This window comes from Colias eurytheme, chromosome 8, assembly GCF_061535395.1.
Source record: "Colias eurytheme isolate Ceu_HAF_F1 chromosome 8, ilColEury1 Martin Lab GWU primary, whole genome shotgun sequence".
Taxonomy (NCBI): Eukaryota; Metazoa; Arthropoda; class Insecta; order Lepidoptera; family Pieridae; genus Colias; species Colias eurytheme.
The window spans coordinates 7,974,364-8,002,238 of NC_142987.1; the positions used below are offsets into that span (position 1 = coordinate 7,974,364).

The 27,875-nt window shown below is 34.6% G+C and overlaps 1 protein-coding gene across 4 annotated transcripts; it reads right to left on the reverse strand.

Annotated features, from left to right (window-relative positions):
- On the reverse strand, positions 1 to 27,875 carry Ca-alpha1T (Ca[2+]-channel protein alpha[[1]] subunit T). Of its 4 annotated transcripts, none has more exons than XM_090104819.1 (34): positions 27,773 to 27,875; positions 27,397 to 27,530; positions 27,049 to 27,146; positions 22,968 to 23,139; positions 20,592 to 20,868; positions 20,426 to 20,518; positions 20,111 to 20,343; positions 19,699 to 19,813; positions 19,028 to 19,117; positions 18,313 to 18,466; positions 16,898 to 17,091; positions 15,815 to 15,998; positions 15,527 to 15,737; positions 15,230 to 15,439; positions 14,299 to 14,416; positions 12,833 to 12,967; positions 12,056 to 12,211; positions 11,848 to 11,982; positions 11,461 to 11,631; positions 11,092 to 11,292; positions 10,651 to 10,937; positions 10,203 to 10,372; positions 9,700 to 9,866; positions 8,608 to 8,716; positions 8,275 to 8,405; positions 6,607 to 6,752; positions 5,591 to 5,783; positions 5,186 to 5,335; positions 4,947 to 5,108; positions 3,968 to 4,186; positions 3,218 to 3,410; positions 2,211 to 2,780; positions 1,906 to 2,135; positions 1 to 1,825 (listed from the first exon to the last, which is right to left on the reverse strand). In XM_090104819.1, the coding sequence occupies exons 1-34, from the start codon at positions 27,863 to 27,865 to the stop codon at positions 1,058 to 1,060; spliced, it is 6,669 nt and encodes a 2,222-aa protein (XP_089960945.1). In that variant the 5' UTR covers positions 27,866 to 27,875; the 3' UTR covers positions 1 to 1,057. The 4 variants fall into 4 exon arrangements, with proteins under 4 accessions (XP_089960945.1, XP_089960948.1, XP_089960947.1 ...); XM_090104822.1 differs by lacking the exon at positions 14,299 to 14,416 and adding an exon at positions 18,147 to 18,185 and having other exon boundaries at positions 12,833 to 12,998; XM_090104821.1 differs by lacking the exon at positions 12,833 to 12,967 and adding an exon at positions 18,147 to 18,185 and having other exon boundaries at positions 9,700 to 9,872.

Below are 27,875 nucleotides of genomic sequence, written 5' to 3' on the forward strand. Positions count from 1 at the left end.
AACAAAAAGTTATTTTAATCAATTAAATATAATATTTTGGCACTTTATAATTTTTTGGTGCACTTTTTTATGTCTAACAATTGCTCAACAAAACTGAACTCAACATAATTTTAGCATCATTTTTGTTATTTGTTTGGTTTAACAATCGGAACTAATGGCTTTAAAAATATTCCTAGGTTCATGTACGTATTAATAGTAAATACTAAATTACACAATTCTGTACGAAAATAGGATTCTTTTATATTCAGAAAATACAATTTCGTTTTAAAAAAGAGAAATATTCAATTCGCGAACGTTTGGTTCTGTTGTCAATCCTTAAGGTACGTGACAGTGACATAAATTTAATTATAAATAGATGCTACAATACTAAACAGTCGTTTACTAGAAGTTCCTCGCGACTAAATATACACAAACAATAGGCTTTATTCATCGATGGCTTAAAAAATAACTTTCAATGATTCGAAACCCGTAATACTATACAATATATAATACAAAATCAATTTTAACATTCACATTGATCCTAAAACAATGACTACATATAAACATTAATAAAAATAAATTAACAAACCACCATTTCGTTGAGGTTCATTGAAAACGTTTAATGTCTTTACACATAACGAACAAAACTTACACAGCAAGCACCGTACTAATTTACGAGATAAAGATTAAAGTAACACCAGCGTTCGTAGAAAATGTACCACCACCACAAATTGACTAGTTCTAATAGCTATCTAATTCAATACGATTTAATTAACTTAATTTTTTAAAGTCTGTATTTCTTGAACCGGCCGCAAGTAGAAAACTCAGGTAAAGGATAACTACAGGTAAAAAGGGAGTGTAAATGATTCCAAACGTTTTAACACTTAGTCACAAAACCACTCGAACATACTCTTCACAAACTTTAACACTATTACGTAACTCTGAAGCAACCGAGTTCAAGCTTCGAAAGTCTTTCACCACGTGTCCTTTAGAGGAATAAGGAGAGGAATCGGAGCACAGAGGGAGACTTGCTTTATATGTACACCTCGTGGTGCTGGTGCGGCCGGCCCCGCCTGCACTAGGAGCCGCACTCCGACAGCTCCACTATATCGTCCGGCTCGGCCCTTCCTGTGTCTATCTTTCGTCTTTCGGCTATGACTATCCTAATTTTTTCTTCCTCGGTTATAGGTTGATCTGTTTTAATTGACGGATCTTCTTTCGATCGGAATGATGCGTGGCTCACTTCGCTCGCCGTCGCGGACTCGGTGGACGGGCGGCGTTTATTCTTATCTCTTAAGCTCTGTCTCGTGGAAGGGACCGTGAGAAGCACGGGGGCGGGGCGAAGCAATCTCGCTTCTTCGCCGCGCAGGGAATTTCTTTTGTCGACGCGTTGGCGTCGGTTCTGGGCGAAGGAATCCCTTCTCGGGGGACTGCCGGGCTCCAGCTCGTCGACGTCATCGGCGTCGATGAAGCGGGCGTCTTCCTCGTACAGAGCGGCCGGAGCGTCGGTCGCGGAGTCCTGTCGTCGGCGACCGAACGCGTGAGGGGAGAGAGAAGCCCTCCTCTGCGGTAAAGCGGCCGGGAGCAATGCGTGATGGGAATGTAATGTGCGGCGACGGCGAGGAGATGGTATGGGCTGAACTTTGGGCTCGCTGTACGTGAAGTTAGCAGGCAATGAGGGTACCTTGTTGAGGGGCCGCGGGGAGCTGCACTGCTCGAGCGCGCGGCACAGAGCGCGGTCCTCCTCGTCGTCCGCTTCTCTCTCCAATTCCCTTTCCAGTTCTACGTCCATATCGATCTCGTCTTCCATTTGCTTGTGGGATTCTTCTAGGTGTTTCATTAGCACCTATTGTTAATAAAATAAAACATTAATAGATTATTTATTAAAAATAACTAAAATTTATTAATTCAAATATAGATACTTACGGCGACGACGACATTGACGAGAACAAATTGTGCCATGAGTACGAAAACAACGAAAAATATCGGTGCAATAATAGTGGACACACAACAATTTCGCACGCAATCTACAGAGCTGTCGCAGTCTTCTCTTAATGTGTCTTTCATTATACCATTCCAGTTGTCGCCAGTAGCTACACGGAATAGTGTAAGGAATGCCATTCCGAAATTTGCAAAATGAGCATGTTCACCGAGACCTATAAAAATTTTGAAAATTACAAAAAGGAAATATAACTAATAGCAATTTAGAAAGAAAATTAATCTATATGTACCTTGACAAGGAATTTCATCCGAACATTCTAAACGGCCAAAGAGTTCAACGCCCAAAGCAGCGAATATAAAAAATAATAGAAAAAATAACAGCCCCAAATTGCCCACTTGCGGAAGAGCTTGCATCACCGTATCTAACAACGCCCGAATCCCTTTGGCCATCTTTAACAATTTTAAAACCCTTGCAATTCGCAACACTCGCATCACTCTCATAATAGTTGGGTTTATTGGTATAATGTTAGTCTCTAGCTCTTCTAAGACTATTCCAACGATGGATAAAATTACAATGATCACATCGAGTTGATTCCACTTGTCTTTCAAGTAAATCTTGAACCCGAGGGCAACAAGTTTCATCGCGGCCTCGAGTATGAACACGGCTGTGAAGAAATAGTTAAATATTTTCAAAGCATATTGAAGTGCTGGCGGCATCCTGTAATATTCTATAGCCATTGTGACTACGTTGAGTCCGATAACGCCGGCTATAGCCAGGTCGAAATATTTGGAAGTGACAACGTTGTGGACGAACAGGCGTGTTTGGGAATAGTCCGCGTAATACGGCCTTTGATGCATTTCTGAAAACAAATGTGTTAGATTGTATATATTTTTTTTTCATTCAAAATGGTTTATGTTTTCTGTGAAAAACATAGAGGTTTAATTGGAACATTTTTTAGTATCGATATTAACGCAATATACGTAGCAATGTATCGTCAATGTTATCAATAAATATATATATATTATAAAAGCTATTAATCAAAAAGCAAAATATTAAATCAGTCAAAAAAAATGTTGCGTGGTTTTATGAAACCACGCTAAAAGTGAAACTTAGGTACAAAATTATCGTATTTGTACGATAATGACTCCGAACACTGCTTTATACCTACTCGGCAACCGACCGTCACGCGACATGCGCTACACAGACCAAAAAGTTTGAGACGATGTAATAAAAGTTTCACTTTAATAACCAACAATTTTGTCAAAAAATATACTTTTAACTTAAGAAAGAACTCACTTCGTCTCTTCTTTTCCATCTGCAGCGCTCTCTTGGCGGCTCTTCTCACTCTCTCTTCCTTCTCTTGTTCCTCCCGACATCGGTGGAAGTTTTCCACAACGACTCCCACAAACATGTTCAGGACGAAAAACCCCACCAATAATATGAACGCAATGAAGTACAGGAGCCGCCATTCTGAATAGTTTACTATTGGCTGTTGGTATAAGAAACAATTAATGTATATTTATAGTAATTTCCAATGTGATCATCGTTCGTTTTATTATCATAAAACCATCAACCAAAATAAATAGAAATCTGATATTAAATTCAATCTAAAACTAGATCAAATCTCAAATTAAACTTTACGGTTTCAATTCCTAAAAATGTTTCAGGAATTACGTTATTCCACGGATTCTACGATCATAGAGCATCAACCATTTTTCGGATTTTTTCAATGTTAAAAAAAAACTGAATCATTATAAAAACATACATAATCCGTACTAATATTATAAATGCGAAAGTAACTCTGTCTGTCTGTCTGTTACTCAATCACGCCTTAACTACTGAAGCAATTTGCATGTTTGGTATAGAGATATTTTGATACCCGAGAAAGGACATAGGCTACTTTTTACCCCGGGAAATAGGATAGGTTTTATCCCGGCAATCCCACGGGAACGGGAACTATGCGGGTTTTTCTTTGACTGCGCGGGCGAAGCTGCGGGTGGAAAGCTAGTTAGCAAATATAAACCACACCTAACCACAACCACATACCTGTTGATCAACCCCGACCGCATCAAGGCCAGTATACATGATATTGACCCAGCCATCCCTCGAGCTGAGCACGAACAGCGACATGAGAGCTTTGCCGAGATCGTCGAAGTTGTACTTCCTGTTGACCCACACGTTGCCCTCTATCGCCAGACAATCCGATTTGTTCTTCACGTTCTTTATGTTAGCGCCTTCGCAATAGAAGAACGCCCCTTTGAAAAGCTGCGACACAGTATATTATAAACTGTTTATTGGATAAATCTTATAATTTTTGTCGGTCGGAGACGCGATACTTTTCGTAAATGTTAAAATAGAAATTTATTTTCTCATTTGTTAATTAAAACAGTACTCCTATAATTAGTAAATTAAAGTATAAGTAGTTATTAAACATAACCGAAAAAGTTTAACGATGTGAAACCTAAAAACCCAGCATTGTTGAACATTTGGCCAATTGGGATAAGTCTCTGCAGTCAGTTTATGACGATGATGATGAAATCTATTTAAGATCTATGGAGTTGTTTTAAATCGACATTATTGAAGCAAATATCATAATAATTATCAATTAATATATTGGTTACAGGTAGATTTGCAACCTTGTCCAAACTAGCTCTAGGATATGCGTAACATGTGCCACATTTGTGTCACGTTAATCACTGTATTGGTATTGATTGACGGGAATACCCAAGGAATACCTAATGTGCAATGGATACATGAGATAGATTTATACTAAGGATTTATAATACACAACTTTTTGAAACACTTCGATACAATATTTAAGTTTAAGATTATATTTAAATATCTAACAAGGAAATATAAATTATTTCGATTAGTTTTACCATTTTACTTAATAATTTATAACCTAAGTTCACGAAAAAGTTTAAGTTTGTAACCGAAATAATTATAAGTAAAATTTAAACTACTTATTTATAAAATAACTCTATTAATTCTTTTAGTTGTAGATTTATACTATATACAAACTTACCTGAACTCCCAAAATGCCGAATATTATGAAAAAAGTGCAACAAATTAACACAATATTTCCGATAGGTCTCAGTGAAGACAATAAAGTTTGTACAACCAGTTTTAAACCAGGCGCTCTATTGATAACCCTTAAAGGCCTCAACGATCTGAGCAACCTGAAAACCTAAAAACAAATTAGAAGTATAATAATAATCCATCTTCATTAATATCCAATACAGTTAAATTACGAAGTAACCCTACCCTCAATATTCCGAATATCCTCGGGCTGGATTCAGACACTAAAGACATTAGCAAGTCGATAATAGATATGATGACTAATGAACCGTCCATAATATTCCAACCCGAAGTGAAATACGCTTCTGGCCCGTAGAACATTCCAGATGCTACCACCTATATAAAACAAAGGGGTCGTTTAGTTCGATATTACATTTGAAATTATGAAGCAATTTTCAGGAAACATACACGTACATTGTACTGAAATTTACTAGGAAAAACTTAACATAGGAAGTTTACAAGTTTTTAAAGAGGAATATTTTTAAATACTATCTTTGGAAATTTCAAATGATTATTGAAAATGGGTAGCACACAAACTTTTTTAAGAGCGAGTTTCTTAATATTTCAGAATATACAACAAACAGTAGTTACCTTAATAAACATTTCTACAGCAAAGACAACAGTGAATACGTAATTAGCACTAGATAGAAATGCCCTTTCTTTAGAATCTGGAGGTATGTTCGGTCGTTCCATAGCTAATGTGATACAGTTGAGCGCTATGAACAGCAGCACTATGTTGTCGAACCAACTGCGTGTTACCATCCAAGTGCAGAACCTTCTTATGCTACAGATTTAGAAATAAATTTTACATTGGTAAATATTTTGGTAATACAGAAAACTAAGCAAAGCAAAAAACGAGGGTCGAAAATATGGTGAATAATAGTGAAGAAAATGGCCAAATACCAATAAATATTTTACAATATGATACTAAATTAATGTAATGTTACATATTTTTAGTCCACGTATATAATTTAAAATTAAATCTGATATAATTGATCTCGTTTTCCAAATACGACCACCATAATTAAATTAAACGATTATTAAGTTTCATATTTATTCGCAAAGTATTTAATTCCTACATATTCCAATGAACGCGTTTATTCGCAAATAAATTAACAAATAATTGGAAGCTTTAAGTAATTAGTATCGATATTATAGTGGATATTGGCATATCAATATTATTGGCGTTGGTTAGGATAAATTGGTTTTCTGTGAGCAACATTACAAAGACAAGGCTTCACTTGAGCTCGACATGCTATTGACAAATTATGAAAGCGATGCTAATAAGGATCAAAGCTCTTAGAATCCGCAATCTCCGTTAATTGAAATTCCTCCCGTATTGTGTGTGATGTTTCATAGCTTCTAATACTCGTGTTACACAACTAGGCGATGTTTATTTAATGGCCTGATTATAATCTATTTCCTTTGAATTCACATACAAATTTATGTAGAAATTAAGGCTTAACAGATTTAGAAACCAATTTATTATTTTTTACGCTTGAAACCATTCATTTGAAATTAAAATATACTCGCGTTTAAGAAAATAGACTAGAATTCGGATCATGCAAAAAGCACACACAACGACATTGCCATAGCAAATAACTTACTTATTATCCGGAGCAAATATATAGAGAGAATAATCCTCTTTTTCCTTGAGACACCCTGTCGGCTCCATAAAACGAAAAAGGTCCTTAACTCTAAATCTTCTTCTGTCGAATCTCGAAGAAAATATACAAACATTGTTTATTGTTACCTGTAAATAAATTCACGTTGGATAAAATTCTTCCACCTTTGTAGTTCGCATTTTTAATGAACCCTAATAAAGATTGAGAGACAGCGTACAATTATTTACTTTTTGTTTCATCTTCCGCGACATTTTACAAATTTCATGCGATACAAATATTGAATACCGTAATTGTTTAATGAATTTTTAACAAAGGTAAACAAATGACTGATTTTATTAACCAAACAACGAGTACAAATAACAAATTCCGGCATCCAATTAGTCTTGTAAAAAAAGATGAAATGGAATCGTTGTAAAAATGTAACACAAAATGTATATCAATCACATTTGATAAAATTAAAATTTTTCGTATTAATATTCTAAAAAGTTCCCTGGGGAGTCTAAAAATAATAACGATTCCATTGAATGAGTCACGTTAAAAGACCACTAGTACTCTATATTCTCAAGGGACTTATCATTTCAATTTCAAATTACATTTTTTAATATTAATTAGTAGACTAATATTATTAAATTTAAATTTAAATATGGGAATTTAAATATAAAAATAATGAAAACAACACGAAGAAAACATTTTCTGTAAATAAACTACGTTGTAGAATTAGCCCACATTAAGTGTTGCCGCTAGCTCTATGTTCTAACATTTGCTTAGCGACTTGACGCACTTGAATTTAATATAGAATTAAAACTTGAGTTGTGCTTGTTATACTATGTTGTTTGTCAGAGAAACTTTAGTTTTATAATAATGCAAATAAAAGCTTTTTTTATTTAAGATACGTTTCAGTTAAGAAATATACCTTAAATTACATTTGTTTTTTGTACGTATAAAAACACTAGAATTTTGTAAAATCTACGAAGGAAAATCATTAGCGATCGGTAAAAAATCTGAAAGAACTTCTTTCAATAGTTTATTTTTTTCCATTTTATACTTTGTAGTTCATTAATCAAGAACGAGAACTAGTCGAACATTAGTGTAGCGTAGAGCGGTCATTTGTCGAGGCGGTAATTATGAGAACTGACCAGTGTTGGACATTGTTCGTAAGTGGGTTTTCATTTTATTCTCCATTTTTATTCTGATGCCTACTGTATTATCTTGATGCCATTTATATTGCTTATTTCTTTTGTAACTTAGTAGAGATTTATGACGAGAACTAAGTATTCATAGGATAAATTAATAACATTTTCGTAAAATGGAAGGAGCAAAGTTAGTTATTTCAAATAATCTTGTAGCAAGTTGGTAATTAGTCTGTAATTGTACTGTACTGACTTATACGTGCTTATACTAAGCGAATAGTATGTCTTAGCTTAGCTATGTTTATCAGAATTACATAATATCTCTAGCAAAATAATTATTTGAACATTATGTTAATTACCCGACAATTTCTATCTAGGAGGAGGATATTCACAAATCTTGAATGATTAATAAGTGAAATTGTTTTTTTTATACTTTCAAGAACATTATATTACTTAGTATATACATAAATGCATTAAAATACACATTCCACAAAACACACAAACAAACAAACAGACAAACCTCCTCATTGATCTGTTTGATCAACGGCAGCGGTTGGTTGTTCCTGGGCAGAGACTCGCGAGCGCGCGGGAGTTGTGCGATCTGCCCGCTCGATGTTAGGTTACTCGCTTTTACCTCTGATACTGATGTCACTAAATATAATTAATTTATGTGACTTAGATTTATACAGGTTTACATATAAAAGTTTTCAGTTTATAGAACCTATATCAAAATGGATATTTATTGGTAATACTTGGAATACTTGGAAAAACTGTATTTTCCGTTGAATTTAAAAATTTATCTTTTTAATTTCAGTTTGCATGGGTGAGTCAATACCAATTTGATGAAAGTTACCTGTTAGGTAATCGTTGGTCAAGGAGAGTCTATGAGGAGGTGATTTAACGGTGTCTAATCGAACTGTTGAATCTGATGAAAAACCTGCTTCTGGAGCTTTCCAGGACACCTGAAAATTGAATAATACGTAAATATTTCCGGTCTTAAATGGCTCATGCAAAAATCAATCTATTCATTTGTTACAGAATTGCAAAAAAATCCCGCGCGTTAAATACTGCTGTGCGGACAAGTCCTAAATAATTAATTCATATTTAGATAGTGAAGTGATAAGGTGGGGAGAGAGAGCCACCTCACGCTGCAATTACTGCGCGAAGCAGCTCAGTTTAGTGTGGACACGAAAAACGACGAAGAAAACGCATGCGCTGTCATTTTCCGAGCCAAGTATTTCCTACGTTAACCAAGTTCTTTTGCGCAGCAATTAGCTCGCGAGGCTGCTTGCTCTGTGCAGATATAGTTAAAATTTTCAAGGATTAGTAAACTCGGGTACAAAAGATACGTTTGTGTAACTAGCATTTATTTTGGTGTTCTACTCTCGAAAGACCGCATTGTGTCAAATTCACAAGATAAAATCGTTAAATATTCGAAATTAGATAATAAAATAATTTATTATACGAATTGAATTGTAATTAAAATTAAATTGTCAATGTTATATTACCTAGTGTATGATTAGCTGTAAGGTACCTTGTACAAATAAATAAATAAAAAAAGACGGGTTGCACTCCGGGAGTGCCGGCAGAAGTGAAAACTTGATTATTAACGTTTTTTTATTTATTTTTATTTTTACACTTTATTGTACAATACCAGTAATAAAAAACATATATAATTTAACATGGAGAACATGAATATGGTAAGTGCACAATTGGCGGCCTTATTGCTTAAAGCAATCTCTTCCAGGCAACCGTAAAAATAAAGGACATGTACGATGCTGGTTAAACGCGAAGGCGCAATCATAAAGAAAAAAAAAATAAACGTTGAGCATGTTTGATATCCATCCGTCTTACGCTTTTTCGATCAGGTTACGTGTCCTGACGCGAGTTTAAGATTTTATACCCAACGCCGCTATAGAAGTTCTCACTTCAATAAATAACTCACATCGGGCAGGATAGGCGTAGCGTGAGCAGACACTCGTCTAGCGGGCGCGGTGAGCACTCTCGCGGGCAGCTGGTTGCGGGACCGGTTGTTGGGCAACTCTGCCTGTGTGTCGTTCTTTATCACGTTTGACGATGAGAGCAGTATGTCGTTCTTGCGGAGGTTTGATCCTGAGCGATTTAATTGAAATGGAATTTAGGTTGGTTAGGTAGGTTGGATTGTTTTTTAGGGAGTGTATAAAAAAGAAATGAAAGAGTTATTTTTCGCAAATAAATCGTCCATAACATATAAGAAGAGAATGGGATGGGATAAAAACAGAGTCATGAAGATGGGCGAGCTCTCCGTGTATTAAGAGGCACATTTATTTTGCCTTTCAGAAAAAATATGCTTTTTTCTTAAAAGTTCCTAAGTCATAGTTTATCGGAAACACAGATGATGGAAGATTGTTCTAAAGCTTAACCAATGAAAATGTTATCACCTGAAATAACGTTCACAATATTACTTACCGTTACATGCAATATGATCCCTTCCATTATTCAAGATCACAGCGTCAGAATCAGAGCCAGTTCTCGGTTTCTTTTTTCTCAAGCTCGGCCGAGAGAGTCTCCAGCTGTAGCCGCGTTGTACTCTGCATTTGTCTTCACCATTGATAGTTGGAGTCATTACAGTTAAACTCCTGATAAATAAGTTAAAGGTTATTCGAATTTGAGCATTAAAACTTCATTAATTGAAGATACAAGAAATGACACAATTATAACAATATAGAGCTTTGTTTATAATAGAGAAAATCTAACCTCTTCTCATTTTTAAATGTACAGGTGAAAGATTTAAAGCAGCAGATAATATTATACAGTTTTGCTAAAAGAATATTATGGCGTGTAATTAATTCACTAAAAAAGCAGAAAATAAGGTCATTAATATATTATTTTAATTCTCATATCAGAATAAACTTACTTTTGCGAGCCCAGCAAGCTGGATTTATCACTAACATTGAGACAATTTTCGTCTTTAGCGATTGTTATTTGTAGATTCTTCTCCGGTAACATCGGTGATGGTACAGATCTAGGTGTAGTTGGAGTTCCAGGTGAAGTTGGTCTCGTTGGTGGAAGAGCTAGAGTTAATGGTGGAGGAGCTAAAGACATCGGCAATCTAGCTTTCTCCGAACCTAAAGCTGCGGCAGCTGAATGGAGAGTTAATGTGTAACTATTTGGAGGTTTCAATAAACCTGGTATGCTCGCACACTGAAAAAAGGAATAAATAATTTTCAATGTTAATTTACTGGCCAATTTGGAATTCCAAAGATAATGTCACGTAAAGGTAATAAATATTAAAGAATGAATTAAAGCATAAAGTAAAGAAAACCATATTATGCTGTGACAAAAATGTTATACATACAGATGTGCGGTCAATCGAGTCCAAACTAGATAACATGGATGATCTCTCTAAACTTAAAGCTACGTGGAAATCTCGAAAAGACGCCCCGGGCTCTAATGTGGTGGAAGGCGAATCTTGCGGCGTGGCTGCTGTATGAGTTATCATTGGTACTACTGTACTGTTGCTGTGATCGTTGGCGGTGTTTGCTAACATTTTTGATTCCTAAAATATGAAAGTTTCTTGAGTTTTACAAACTGCATCGATTACTAGATACACACAACAAACAAGATGAGTAGTGACGTCAATTCAAGGCAACATAAATAAAACTTGAAATTAGACATCTAAAATTAAAATTGATAAACATCGCCATACGAATTGGTGTTTACTGACCTTTTGAAGATTGCATTTGTTAGATTGTGCACAATCCTTACAAAGCGTAGGATTGTGGGTGACGGATTTCGGTTTTCGTCTAGATTTTATCACTTTGTCTTTATTGCCGCTTGGATCATCTTTAGCTTTTCTTACGTCATCCGCCGATTTCCAATAGTTTTTTATTTCATTCTATTATTAGATAAATAAGCAAACGTAAATAATTTCATATTGTGAAACTGATAAAGAAGAGGAAAACAAAAGAAAACAAATTAAGAGAATAATAGAAAGCGGGAATAATCATAGAAAAGAGCGGATAAAATAAACAAAAGTTTCGATAGACCAATAGGGTAAAGACAGAAAAAGACAAATAAAATATGTAGATTATAAATTTCTTGATCGTTTCACCTGAGAAAAGCTGTCACTTGAATGTGATCCTGAATTAGACTCATCGTATTGCAATTCGTTGTTGTCAGAAAAACATTCACTTGATAATTTTGACTTTGCCAATTCACGTTGTTCCCGCTCTCTTCTTTCGTTTCGCTAAAAATGCGATATTTTGTAAAGCGAAGCTCATTAAACTTAAACATTTAACGCATTTCCATATAACACATACCTCGGAACTAAACCCTTCTACTAAAATAGCAACAAGTAAATTAAATAAAACATAATTGCCAAATGTCATTAGCGCAACAAAATATAACGCAGCCCAATGACTCGTTTTTTCCATTCCATTAAATAGAACCACGTTCCAATCTTCTTGTGTCAATACCTGAAAATGTTGATGGATCATTTTACAACTTATTCATTTTGCCAATAACTCTACCACAACATTTATCTGAAAATATTGAAAATATTTCCAATAAATAATAAGCAAGGTGTGCTGTCACATCGTGTTTAAGTCGTGCCGTAATGTTGGTATAAGTTGTAAAGTATTAAAACGTTTATGAACTTAATACATCAATTAAAATAAAATAAAAGTTGTTAGTACAGAGCGTGTTTGTGTTATCAAGTTTTGCAGTGTTAGTGTACATTAAAAATTACACTGTTATAAAATTAACACAGACGGCGGTTTGGAGTACACAAGCAAAAGGGGTCCAGCATTACCTACTAATTCACTAACAAAGCAAGATGCACTAACTACTAAGCTTTTAAATTTAATGTTACATTAAACTGAAACCTAACTACAAACTAAATACATCAATAACAAATCCGAGCTTCTCGTGCCATGTTTATCATAAATATTACGTATTATTTCTGAGCAGATATCAATGTTTTTGCACTACAGTTGGTTTAATATTAATACGAGAAACACGCATATACCTCTACTTCATTCGAAAGGGGTCGCAAATAAATTAACAGTGTATTTGTCTACTCGTCTTTCAAAGCTTACCTGAAAGACAGTGACCGTAGCCCATAAGATGTTATTAAAATGTTTTCTGTCACATTCACACTTGGGATGATGCGATATGATCTCAGGGCAAGTACAGTCTCTCTCGGTGCCATTGTCTTCGACGAACTTGCAAAACTTACCACCGAATAGGTACATGCCCAGAATACTGCGTGGTGAGCCCGATGAGAAAATGAAAGAAAAACAAAATGCTAGGCGCATACGCCGCGACCGAACCATCCTTAGCATTTCGTTGCGTTCACGACGATAAAACTGTTTCACAATGTCTTCATACCATGGTGTGGAATTAAAATGCATGATATTGTATGGGTAAATGATGCTATTACTAATGAATGGAATGATATCACATCATTAGCATCGACAAGCAGTGTTATCGTCGTTAAACGCCACTACCAACGGTCTTGTTCTTGTTAATGTATTTAATTTTATGAACGATTTTTATTGTTATTCAGTGCATGTTCCCCAATAAAAGATTAATAATATTAACATTCATCTTTAAATACTGCCTCTTTATATGAAAATCATAAAAATAGATGCTATAAAAAGTTGTATGAGAAAATTAGGAGAAAAATAAAGTGCATGTAAGATGTCCATTCTTAAAATTTTTAACTGCATAAATTTATCATTCATGTAATGCATTCATGTAAGTCAACCGAGCGTTATGCAGATAAAGAAAATTTTAAACTTTCCTTCATTTAACACATTACGGCTTGTAATTTAACAGTTTAGAAGAAATTTGGAGAATAAGAGGATTTTGAGAAAGAAGAATGCAGGAATTTTAGTGAAAGTAGGAGAGTAATTGCATCAAAATAAATAAACCATGCTTAGTGACGCTAATTTAAACTGCATCAATTTATTCAAAATTTAAAAATAGTTTGAAAATAATAGAAGCAGCATGCAAAGTGATAGAGATACTGTTTAAACTGAGTGGTTACAGTTGTTAGTGGGAATAGAGAAACTGACGAAGGTAGTCCGCGTATCGGTTCGATCGACCTCAATCTAGCCTACTGAACAAGCTACCTAAATTTATGTGCACGTCAACAACGTGTATGAGATTATTGAACGATATTCTGTTAATGATCGTGATACTAAATGACATCTGAGCAATTTGTTACGGATGGTTCTATTTGTTCTCTATGCAACACTAGGCTAGCGGTTACGCGACTGAACGCCTGTTTAATAAAACACCATGATGCAAGGTTGCAATCGAACTCAATTTCAATAAATTTAGACAGGTAATAGAATATTATTCTTGCAGCATAGTGAGAGGTTTGTGTACTCGCGTGGTTAGTAGATTAGCCGTCACAATGACAATTCTCTGTTAACGGATGGTCATTCTGTCGTGAGTGTTTACTGCTGACGGACCCGAAGGTAAGCGTTTAGTATGTTGCAAGTTCAGTCTGTTTTTGAATTGTTTATTAGGTTCTTTAATTCAAAATGTTTAATACCTGAAAAACTGTGACAAAGGCCCACAAGAGAGTATCAAAGTTTTTTCTGTCACAATCAAGATCGCCATCTTCATCTTTCTTGCAGAATTTGCACCCGAAGAGGTTCATACCGAGGATGCTGAACGTTACCACGCAATATACGATTAGATAAGAAAAGTTACTACAGTCCTTTGATATAAAGAAGGAAAATGAAATCATTAAATCTAAAATGATAAGTGAAAAGAACAAGTGGAAATAAAATAAATAGAGAAAAAGCACATAAGCGTGAGTCACTACTGTAGATAAGATAATATTTAAGATTAATAGGAGAGAAAAATGTGAACAGTGTAGACAGTGGTGGTGTGTTGTGATTATAATGTTATAGAAGTAACTAACACAGGATAGTTCAAAGAAATAGGCGAAATCACTCACAGTTAAATAGTGCACGGGTTAAAGAATGCAGGTGTTACAAGTAAGTAGAAAATATTCAGATAATGTTAAGACCCGTATAAATCTTCTTTCGCTATGAAAAAATGAAAAGATTGCATAAGCAATCGGTTCATTGAAATGGCCTAGATATTGTTTTCTACTGAAGCAATAGAAACTACAGGGTATGAAATACAATTTTAAGGACACGAAGCGATGGTGATTGGAAGTTATAAATTTAAAGATATTCGATTTTGCTCTTTATTTTATTGAAGTTATTGAACCAAAGTAAAAATTATAAAAGACAGATTCCCAGAAGAATTGGAAAGATAGATAGCAGTTTTATTTTTTAATGATAAATTTAATAACTTTGATTATTTTCCAATAAATCTTGATTGATTTATAAATTGTATTTATTGCATGCATTTTAATAAAAATATTTTTAATTTTTATTTTTAAATACCCCACAAATTTAATTTATCTGAATAAAGATTCGATGTTTAAATAAAATGGTGTGTATATTTACCTGAATATAAATATAAAAAGAACGAGTAACGAAAAAAACACTGCAACGTTGTCCATTGTCCGTAGCATTACGAAGAGTTGTCTTCTTAAGTTAGGCATAAATCGAACAAGTTTCAGTATTCTCAGTAGGCGAAATGTACGTAATACTGATAACCCAGAACTTCCTGCTAAATCATGTTCGTGACCATAACTTTGAGCAAGCTCAAATGCGCTGCACAAATTAAAAAAGAGTTGAATAAATCACATAATGCAATAACATATTAGGAACTTAGTTGCAATTAAAATGCTCAAGTAGTACCTCAAAATAACTATGACACCATCAAATACATTAAATCCATTGGAAATATATTTAAATGGGCCTTCGGAAATGATTTTAAGTATCATTTCAACCGCAAATATCGCTGAGAATACGATATTACTAATTTCCACGATTACAGTGAGCTCTTCTGGTTGGTTGTGATATTCGATGCCCATTGACAAAGTGTTTATTAAAATCGCCAACAATATACCTAAAATAAGCCATCAATAAATAAGATAAGAAGATTATCAGAAAGCTAAAAATTGAATATTTAAATAATACAAATACCTTGCTGAAAGTATTTGTGATTAACGATATTTTTTATATGTTTTCTCAGTAACGACATGAGTCTATTTATTCGATTCCATAACAGCGAACAGGCATTTGTAAATCTGTTCTTTTTTGTCTCCTTCGCAGCGGCCTCTGCCGCTATCAAATCAGCGCAACATGAAAAGTCTTCTATCTCTACGACCTGAAATCAAACGGGATTGGATGCCTAGCGCAACAGTTTATACTAGTAATAAAAAACCTTTAGATTGATGGATTGATAAACAAGATGCTTGCGATTCTAGCAACGATAAGCACACAGAAAATTCGCAAGGTTTTTTCCACTATTTATTTCGAGTAAAATAAAGCTGTATTACATTTAGAACAAAGTTTAATGTTTTGCAATATATTATGGAAACTCGTAGAACTACTTTTCGTCATGGTTATGTTTGCAAAAATTGTATTTATTTTTTCTTAATTTCAAATAATATCAATGAGTACTTATTTTCCAATCTGACCTCAATTGATAAGTATAATCAAATATTTAAGTTTGCCACTTTAACCAATCAATGAAATATCAAATATTTTCGCATCGAAAGAATTTCATTGTAATCTTACCATCTCGCTTACGCAAATTAAATAAGTAATTTGCTTCGAAATCTTACCATTACAATCCCAGTAACTTATGCCAATGCTTGCCCCGTAGGCAGTGCGACGGATAGTTCCCCGGAGAGAACAAGCAGTTCTTGACACATAAGTTACATATTTTTACCATACCAGTTATCTACCTTCGTATCAGTCATCTCGTCGCCGGCCCGTTTGCTGATGCCCTTGGTTAGTTCTTCGAAGAAGGAGTCTAGTGCCACTTGTCCCGTTGGCAAAGCCGCGGATAGTGCCCCAGAGAACACTAGCAGTTCTGTAATCTTACCATCGTATTGTTACCTACCTTCGTATCAGTCTTCTCATCGCCGGCCCTCTTACTGATGCCCTTAGTGAGTTCTTCAAAGAATGAGTCCAAAGCCACTTGTCCAGTAGGCAAAGCAGCGGATAAAGCCCCGGAGAGCGCTAGCAGTTCTGTAATCTTACCATCATATTGTTACCTACCTTAGTATCAGTTTTCTCATCGCCGGCCCTCTTACTGATTCCCTTAGTGAGTTCTTCAAAGAATGTGTCCAAAGCCACTTGTCCAGTAGGCAAAGCCGCGGATAAAGCCCCGGAGAGCGCCAGCAGTTCCTGGCACGACATCGCTCCACCGGCCGCAGCTCGCTCCTCTGCGGTCTCCGCCGGGAGGTCGAATTCTACGCGAATTGAATTGTCACGGGCGAATGGAAGTTCTAGCCCAGAGGGCGTTTATACATTAATAGGCATCATTGGATTGGTGGACCTAATTTCTGGTTTTATGCAATAATTGCCTATGTGTTTATTTATTATCATGAGCGCACCTAGAGGATATTTTTTTATGTGCAAAGTAATAGCCACTAGCAAATTCCAGCTAAGGACCTAGAACAATGGTCTATACAATATGTAAATTAATCATAGGTGTATTCAACTACTGCCCTGCTGCCCGCTGCTGAGCTATTTCATTTCATTTACATGAAGTTGTCTGTTACATTTTTCCATCTCCCTGATTACAGCGCTATTCATACATTTTACTTTTTCTTTATCTTTAATGCTTTCCATTCATCATTAATGATTCCTTTAGTCCCAAGCATATCTCATTTATTTAGTGCTTACTCTAAATCTAATATTAAAGTGTTTCTAACATCTATTGTTTTCCTAAGCTTTGACCTCTTTTTTCAATTTACATCTAAACTAGTACCTGCGAGTATTAAAAATTTGTACAGCTATTCAAAACTAGTTGGCCTAATTCTACATCTATATTGTATTGTTATATTTCAACATTGATCATACATTTTTCCTAATATAGTTAGTGTGTTATCTTATAAGTCTTTCAATATTTCTTCTTTCATGCCTACTACTGATTAGTTATTATTATGAGACTTGTTATAATTTTTACGAGTTACGACAATGTAACGCTTTAATTCATTAAACCATTACATATTATAATCTGAATTAAAATATTGTTTTGTGAATGTTAGGTATAATTATTGTATGATTTGAATTTACAAACAATATATCAGATATTCCTATTATTCATTTCATAATATCAACAATATTCATTGTAAAAATATAAGTGGTTAATGAATTTTGATCATAAGGAACAAAGGAGTATATAATATGCTAATAGTAAACATTAATAGATCTACAATTTAGAGTACAGATAAGTATCAAGAGGAGGGAAACAGAAAATTTAGACAGCATGCCCGTCTAGATCTACGATCACTAGACTCACCACTTTGGCTCTTAAGCCAGTCACGTTGAGACAATGAATCTATAAAATTGAACTGATTATTAACTGGGGAAAGCATTAGTTCAGTTGCCAAAATAGACAGAAAGTAAAGTGATTGAAATGTGATGATTATAATAAATTGGGGGTTTTTAGGTGATGTGATACATACCGGTTTGCGTCATTTTCTCAGAAGAGCAGACGTTGTTAGGATGTGCTAAGTGTGGAGCGTTTGGTGCATGTAAGAGCACTGTGTCACTGAACATTACTGACGAGCGGCGACGCGCGAGCGACGGCGGAGAGAGAAGAGACAGGTTCGATGCGTTCTATGTGAATAGAACATTTAGTTGTATTAAAGTCTGGGATATTACTGAATACTCGTATTTTTAATTTTGACGAACTTTGCCCACAAATTCGATTACAAGTGCAGTGTTTTAGCAGTGAATCCCATAAACAAAAAATATATATTTGCAGTCTCTATATGTATTTATATCTATTCTCTATATCTATTAATGTATTTTTTATCAACTAACATTCTTTTACACCATTATTATAAAGTGAAATTACAAACAAGAGCGTGTGTGCCGAGCACACGTGACTGAAGTGAAAATTCTTTGGCAAGATACAATGATACCAAAATCGTCGCCTTTCTCCATGACGTGACGGTATTGTCATGACGCAACCTTGAAATTTTACCCTTCACGCGCCTACAGAAGTTTCACTTCAAAAAAATATGAAATTAAAAAATATATTTATTTCATACTCAATGACAAAAAATTGAAAATATCAAAATAAAAAAGTTTTTTTTTTCAAAAATCACTCAGAAATAAAATCTAGCTAACAACAGGTTAAATCCAATCTCATGTATCGCATATAAATGACATTACCTCGAGGTCCGCAGCCGAGAGCGAGGGCACACGCAACAGGCTCGGTCGGCTGAGCGGCTCCTCTATATCTTCTGAGCTCTTGCCGTTACCCTTTAAATTTACTCAAGTATTATTATGTAGAAAGGATCGAGGTAACCTTAGAATATTGTTTGTATATTTATATGTTTGCAAAGAAAGGTAGTTGTGGCAGTTGTGGGTTTTTATCAAATAAAAAAACGTGTCCGAGTACTAGTGTACACACGTAAGAAGTCAAACTTCCTTATGACCTTATTTTTCAAAGAATAATTAACTACATATATGCAACTTTACAGAAATACGTCAATCACGCGTGGTAGGGATTAAGATGGCGCCTAACGGAAAAATGTAACGCGTAACGAAAAAATGTTACACTAAATTTTTTCTAACCCCAATAAAGAAGTTTCCCTTCAAAAAAAATCAAAAGATACCTAACTAAATCCTTAAACAATAAAAGCACAAAAATAGGATATTTATGTTTACAATAGCATGATGATTCCTAATAAAATGTATTATGATTATCGGAAAAGGGAGGACAAACACAACTATAATGGTAAATTACAAGTTTTGTAAGGATTGTATAGCAGCTATATCGAATTAAAATAACTACTTTATAACAGAACTGAAAAATGCGAAAATCAATAAAGGTATATTACCTGAGGATGTAGTTTCGGGCAGCGGGGATGATGTTGTTTCGGTCGATTTGCTGGCAATTGCAAAGTTTCCCGACTTGTTCGCCATTGGAGTTGAGCTCTTTGATATCGGTAAACCCTGTAATAATTTAACGGCTTAAACTTTGTCTTTAGTTTTATTTATTTTCAATTTATCACTTCGGTAATTTAATACAATTAATTTAGGTTCCTAACTATTATGTTTTGAAAATTTAAATCTTTTTTAGGTATTTTATTTATTGTAAGAGAAAATAGCTATAATTTACTTTTATAAAATTACGATATTTTATAAAAGTAAATTATAAACTATTTCCAAGATGTAAAAATAAAACACTTCATATAAATGATAAATAAACTTCAAATTATAGTAGTTTCACTAAAATGTTTCTTAGCTAACCTGATTTTTTTCGCCATTCTCCTTTTAAATCTCCTCCACAGATGCGCTACGTATTTTACGATTTCCGCGTAGCACGTAGCAGGTTCGCTGTTATTCGTAGACGATGCCAAAGTTGAAGATGAAGTAAAGCGGGCACGTTCCGCACGCATTCGTTCCATTTCACGTTTTTTGGTTTCACTGAATTGAGTTGCGATTACGACCAAGCAAAGGTTGATCATGAAAAATGATCCAATCTAAAAAACATGCCGAAAGAAAATGAGACTTGTATTTTCTTCACCAAATTCATTACTAGAATGAAAAGTAATAAACACTTACGACTATGAGCAGCACGAAATAAATCCAGTCCCAAAAACTGTGCGCGTCCTGTACGTAATACATTATATCCGTCCATCCTTCGAGAGATATTACCTAGAAGTCGATAAAAAGGGATCACGTATAAATTTTACTTTTTACAAGTTCCACGAGCAAACAAGAAACTTACTAGAAATATAGCGACCCATGCGAGACCGATATTATCGAAAGAGATCGTTCCTTGGAATGGATTGGAGCCTCGCTGGGTACAGTTTGTGTAATATTGATTCCAGTTTACACAAGACGTGTTCGTTGGAGTGTTGTATGAAAACGGTTTAGCGGTCTCGTTGCATACAAGAGGCCCGTATCGGTACGGAGGAAAGTTTCCGCACAGATGCATCCCGCTGTCTTCGGGCGTCGTACAGATGTAGTCTAGTTCTTTCGAGAACTCGTAGTAAAACGATATGCTGCATTCAAATATAACATGTTAAAAATACTGCCATAGATTAGTCTTTAGTCATTTATTATTTACAATTTTATAAGGACTCTTGTGATACAAAGTTTTTTTTCAATTTAATTTTTATTTGATTTGTTGATTATTTTTAGATAGCAACTAAGTAATGATACGGAATCAGGATAAAATATTAATATTATATAGCTTATACTATACATGATAATGTATAAATACATAGATACTATAACACAAACATTGATATACATAAACTAAATTGACGTGTGCGTAACTAAATAGCGTAACGTGATTGTATTATAAAAGCCGTAAGCACGGAGCGATTCAAATGAACTAATTCAAGCATTATTAATAATCATGCGATTACTGAAACGTTGAATGGCACATTGAAAGGGCATGCGGACAATGAAAGCGAAGGGGAAGGATAAAGGGTAAGAATAATTAGTTACGGATTTCAATATAATTGCCGATTAAGGGTATTCAGAAAGTCAGGTAAACATTGAATCTGAAATGATTTATGCCGGTGGGCCACTCGATTCACGTTAATAGCAGTTCGAGCGTAATAGCGATCTTACTAAGTTGCCCTTTCTTGTAATTCAAGAAAAGACCACTAAACACCGAGAGCAATTAAGTACATAAGCGAATTTATCTTCAAATGGTGCGAACATTAGTACTTAGTATATTTTTTCTTGTTTTTAAACATCATGTTCATAATATTATGTGGTGTAAATTGCAAATTAATACACGGCCATTAACCAAGTCATTGATGTTATTTGTTGATGATGTTATTATATAAATTGATGTGATATCTGTAGTGTGATTATATTTTTTAGAATGGTGTGAGTATAATTATTTACATTTTGTGCATTTAAATAAATTCATAACTTTGAAAAATTGTGTATATACTGTAGTAATAGATATCAAGAGTAGATAAATAAGTGTTGTAGGACTATCTGTCGTGTAGTTGAATTTGAACAAACTGGCAGTTTTATGTGTTAACCTGAACGAGTAATTAAAATGAAAAATGGGTTAAGTGTTGTGAGAGCTAATGTCATAATAAAACTGCCAGCTCGTAAGGGAAGCAGAAACAAAAGCACATCTGGACGGCAGATGTGTAAAGGTACACGTAACAACAATTCCAATGTTTTAAGAGAAACACTTATTTTATCGCAAATTCTTACGAGTTGATTCTGACGCGCACTCTGTACCATTCGGACAGGTCTCTGGAACACAAATTGATGAGGTGGTGACGGGTGTCATGTTCCTACGATCTGTTCTACGTCAATATTAGTATGATGTACGAGTCAAAAATACAACCAATATAAAGTTTGGAATGCTCGTCTGTTGCAGCTGATATGTACTTTTCAATGCATAGAACTGCATTTTTAACTCGTTCAATTTCACTCAAAATATAAATTCAAACAATAGGGCATGTAATAACTACGTAATATTTCTACCACAAAAAACTCTGTCTCATCAACTTCATGTAGAGTTTTAATCGTCATATGCAGGAGTTAACGCTATGTATCTAATTGGATTCAAGTTTCGCACCTCATGAATCACCATGCGAGTATCAAAAACTGTATTTCATGTGAGTATTGACGGAATGCAATATTTAAGTGTTAAATGTAAGCATTGACCGCATGCGCATTTGTGTTAATAATGTACTATATAAGTAATGTAAAATGTTGAATGAAGTGGAGCAGCCCTGGATGTGCTCGACATAAGCGTTAAATATTGCATGCAGTCAACTTTAGCGATGGGACGTGCCGCTAAGACTAGCGATCTCGAGCAAATGGTATGAAATAAAAAACTCATTTTTACTCTTAGATAAATATTCAAAGAGCTGTTGAAATTTATATTCTGTTTCCGTTATTCAATTGTTGGACGTTCTGCAAAGTCTCTTTTGAGCTAAAAATATAGCGGTATAAAATACTGGATCCATTGACGACGGTCTCGCAATGTTGAGGTTTTTCAGATGGAAATTTTTAACAAATTTTATTTCTTCTGACAAAAAATATGTTTTATGATATCAATGCATCAAGTATAAGGCAATATATTAGTAATGGGGTCGTGCAATAAATAAAACTGACATACTTGGGTCGGAGCACGTTCGTCGGGAGGACGAGTTCGCATCGCTGCCTCAGAATACCTTCCCACAATTGCACACCGACTATTCCAAATATGAAGAATACGAAGAAACAAAGCAGAAGAACATTTCCTAACATTGGCAATGTATCCAGCAATAGCATCACTAGAATTCGCATACCTGTAAAGAGAAACTCAAATGAAATGCCTTTTAAATATAACAAAAACAATTACAATAGAAATAACCCTTTTCGATTAAAGTGATCAAAAAGCAATTACTTAAGATTTATTGTTCGAACTCACTTCGCTTATTCTTTTATTCTCACGAATGAATCAATGAATAACAATCGAAATTAATTACTTTCGTTAGACCGCTTATACGGGTGCAATTCATTAAATTTAATAACCTATCAATAGGCACGTAACAAAGCTCGCACGACGAACTTAATATCACTATTAACAGTATAGCATTTAATCGATTCCGAGTATTAGGTTTTCAATCTCGTCGTAAATCTCCATTTAATTTCCGTACACATAAAACCTCAGCGAAAGCAATAAATTGTGGCTGGACAAATTAGTGCCTATGTTACGTCTAACCACGCGCGGGGAACCTCGATTTAATTTGCGGCGTTGCATTGTAGTCCATTGAATGAGTCCCTCCAAGGGGGGTCTAGAGTGCGTGAGTTAGTAACGTAAGATGTTTCTTCGCAAACATGTCAAGAGTCCCTAGGTAATAAACATACTAAAACCCCGGGCCACTAGGAGGAGCCCCGGAGTGGGGGGAGGGGGGAAATGGGTCCATTTTTTCATTTTTCGCTTAAATCTCAAAAACGGTACATGTTAGAGAAAAACTTTCAAGGAAAAGTTGAAAGGCCATAAAATTATCTACAAGTTGTACCTGAATCATTTTTTCCTATATCCTACCGTTTCTGAGTTATACGCAGTAAAACATGATTTTGGCTCAAACAATATCCACATCAATCGATCAAAAAATATTTCTTTCTTCCAAAAAACTTAAATGTGCAACTTGTGACCGGTACTAATAGATTGCTCTTAATTAGATCTATAATTGGTAAAATAAACACATTCCTCCATGGAAGCCTTTAGGAGGAATCGATTGTCAAAATATTATATTAGGGCAGTGTGAGTTACTGAACTTGATCTTTTTATTTTTTTCTTCCAAAAAACTCAAAAGTGCAACTTGTGACCGGTACAGATAGATTGCTCATAATTAGGTCTATCATTGCTAAAAATACCAGATTCCACCACGGAGGCGTTTACGGGGGATTGAATTTTATCAGGGTAGTTACGATACATGAACTTTTTATTTTTTTTCTTCCAAAAAGCTCAAAAGTGCAACTTGTGACCGGTACAAATAGATTGCTCATAATTAGGTCTATCATTGATAAAAATACCAGATTCCACCATAGAGGCGTTTACGGGGAATTGAATTTTATTAGGGTAGTTAGTTAAAAAGTTCATGTATCGTAACTACCCTAATAAAATTCAATACCTCCTAAACGCCTCCATGATGGAATCTGGTTTTTTTATCAATAATAGACCTAATTATGAGCAATCTATCGGTACCGGTCACAAGTTGCACTTTTGAGTTTTTTTGGAAGAAAAAAAATAAAAAGTTCAAGTATCGTATCTACCCTAATAAAATTCAATTCCCCATAAACGCCTCCGTGGTGGAATCTAATATTTTTATCAATGATAGACCTTATTATGTGCAATCTATCTGTACCGGTCACAAGTTGCACTTTTGAGTTTTTTGGAAGAAAAAAATAAAAAGATCAAGTTCAGTAACTCAAACTACTCTAATATAATATTTTGACAATCGATTCCTCCTAAAGGCTTCCATGGAGGAATGTGTTTATTTTACCAATTATAGACCTAATTAAGAGCAATCTATCAGTACCGGTCACAAGTTGCACTTTTGAGTTTTTTGGAAGAAAAAAATAAAAAGATAAAGTTCAGTAACTCAAACTACCCTAATATAGTATTTTGACAATCGATTCCTCCTAAAGGCTTCCATGGAGGAATGTGTTTATTTTACCAATTATAGACCTAATTAAGAGCAATCTATCAGTATCGGTCAAAAGTTGCACTTTTGAGTTTTTTTGGAGAAAAAAAATAAAAAGTTCAAGTATCGTAACTACCCTAATAAAATTCAATTCCCCGTAAACGCCTCCGTGGTGGAATCTGGTATTTTTATCAATGATAGACCCAATTATGAGCAATCTATCTGTACCGGTCACAAGTTGCACTTTTGAGCTTTTTGGAAGAAAAAAATAAAAAGATAAAGTTCAGTAACTCAAACTACCCTAATATAGTATTTTGACAATCGATTCCTCCTAAAGGCTTCCATGGAGGAATGTGTTTATTTTACCAATTATAGACCTAATTAAGAGCAATCTATCAGTACCGGTCACAAGTTGCACATTTTAGTTTTTTGGAAGAAAGAAATATTTTTTGATCGATTGATGTGGAAATTGTTTGAGCCAAAATCATGTTTTACTGCGTATAACTCAGAAACGGTAGGATATAGGAAAAAATGATTCAGGTACAACTTGTAGATAATGTTATGGCCTTTCAACTTTTGCTTGAAAGTTTTTCTCTAACATGTACCGTTTTTGAGATTTAAGCGAAAAATGAAAAAATGGACCCATTTCCCCCCTCCCCCCACTCCGGGGCTCCTCCTAGTGGCCCGGGGTTTTAGTATGTTTATTACCTAGGGACTCTTGACATGTTTCCGAAGAAACATCTTACGTTACTAACTCACGCACTCTAGAACTTTTTATTCAATGGACTATTGTCCTACTTGTTTGCAACTCCCAGATGAGATTTAAACTTTACCACGCGTCTTTGTTTGAACCCGCAACTAGCTATTTGCAAGCGGTGACCGAGCAGCCGTGATTTATGAAAATTCACCTCCGTACACCTTTGTTGTTGTGAATAAAAGGATTTATAACTAACGCGGGCGAGCGGAATTAAGCACTGTTTTAAATTTTGCACTCCAATACCCCGTGGACCAATTACCGCGGACAGATTAATGTGGTAACCGTTTTCATTGCGTAGGCTTAATTTAAATTATTCAACATTGACAAATCATACATAAAATATTCATGTAGTGTTTCTAATTAGCTGGTTTAGTAATGTTTACCATCCCAAAACATCCGATCGCTGAACGCTGAAATAACATACGAAAATTCCGTTGAAGACTTAAATTGTACGTATTTCATATATTCACATTTTAGGCTAAAATGTGAATATATGAAATAATCTAGCTAAAAAATAAATAAATTATCTAGCTAAAATTTTTAGCTAGATAATTTATTTAATTTATAAAATAAAGGCCGTGTATGATGAGAAGCTCTAAAAATGGATCTCTTAAAGGTAAAATTTCGTATAATGGCTGCAAACGACTATGGAGTAGGGTAAAATGAAAATTGACTTCGCCAACGAGTTTGCATGATCTAATATATTCTCAATAAGTACCCGCTACGCCTGTGCTCTGAAGTGTTTGATATTCACTTGTTGCGCGCTGTACCCACCTTTAAATACCTTGTTTCTACATAAATGTGGGTGTTGTAGTTTATTTTATACCTAATATGATAGAACCAACATTTATTATATAAAATAATTGTTTGTTAGTTTTATGGTTCTTTTGAGAAAGGGGGAAGGTTTCTTCCAAAAAGTTTGTGATAGAAAAAAGTTTGGCAGTTTCCTTTTAAGGATTAAAGTTAACCTATATAGTTCGAACATCATAGTAATAAAAAATGTAGTCGTAACTACAACCTTCTTTTTAATAGCTATAACGAAATTATGGCTTATCATAATTCACTTGAATATTATCAAAAGGTTCTTTTTACATTATATTATGTTTTAATTGGAAATAGCGTATAATCTTATATATAAAATTCTCGTGTCACAATGTTAGTCTGCATACTCCTCCGAAACGGGTGGACCGATTCTCATGAAATTTTCTGTGCATATCGGGTAAGTCTGAGAATCGGCCAACATCTATTTTTCATATGTACCACGGGCGAAGCCGGGGCGGACCGCTAGTATAATATAATATACTAACTTGGTATCCTGTTGATGGCTCTTAGTGGACGAAGTACTCGGATTGTCCTTATCGCTGATAAATTTATGTTTTCCACGTTCAATGCATACTCGAGCGCTCTGGATTACAAAGGAATAAATACATATTAATCATAACATAAAATTAATATACACGCAATGTCACGTATACAAAAGTAATTAACCATACGGATTACTGGTAATGACAACTATAAACGGTGTTAATATTAATTTTACAAATAATTATTAATGAATTGAATCATCCTTGTTTGCATGAATTTTATTAAAATTTTGTTCTTTATTAATATATTAAGCTGATAAAACAGGTTTAAATTATGTCATTATTACTTACCCAGCAAAAACAATGAAAAAGTCTAGTCTGTTCCATGAGTCAGCGAGGTATGTGCCGTGTCCATAAACACCCATTGCAACCATTTTTATCGTCATTTCCAATGTGAAAAATGCAAATATAATGTCATCGAACACCTAATAAAGACACACAAAATAAAATAATAATTAATTGAATCTTACGTCACTGAAATTAAGCAAATTTAAAAGAAAAAGAATGGCGCCATTGATGCACTGCGCCAAAACACGCATTCCATTTTCAAAATATTTTTAATCGTCGAGTCGACGAAAAAATTATATATTCGGCCAGTGCTCACTGCTCAGTATTGGAACACAATAAAAACTTTTTGCTTTCAAAATAGTTATTTATTATTATTTACCTGTAATATTTTACACCTATTTGTAACACACTGATCATCCACGCAGGGCTGATACATGCCGAGAGTCACACAGTTCAGCAGGATTACCAGCATCGATATTCTT

Excerpts from the sequence above, each read along its gene's own strand:
- Ca-alpha1T (XM_090104819.1), bottom strand. The coding sequence starts at position 27,865 with ATGCTGGTAATCCTGCTGAACTGTGTGACTCTCGGCATGTATCAGCCC. Across the intron at positions 17,092-18,312 it reads TGAGAAAATGACGCAAACCG|AATTCGACCTCCCGGCGGAG; the intron begins GTATGTATCACA and ends CAATTCGCGTAG. Across the intron at positions 15,999-16,897 it reads ATGAGAAAACTGATACTAAG|GTCGTAGAGATAGAAGACTT; the intron begins GTAGGTAACAAT and ends GTTTGATTTCAG.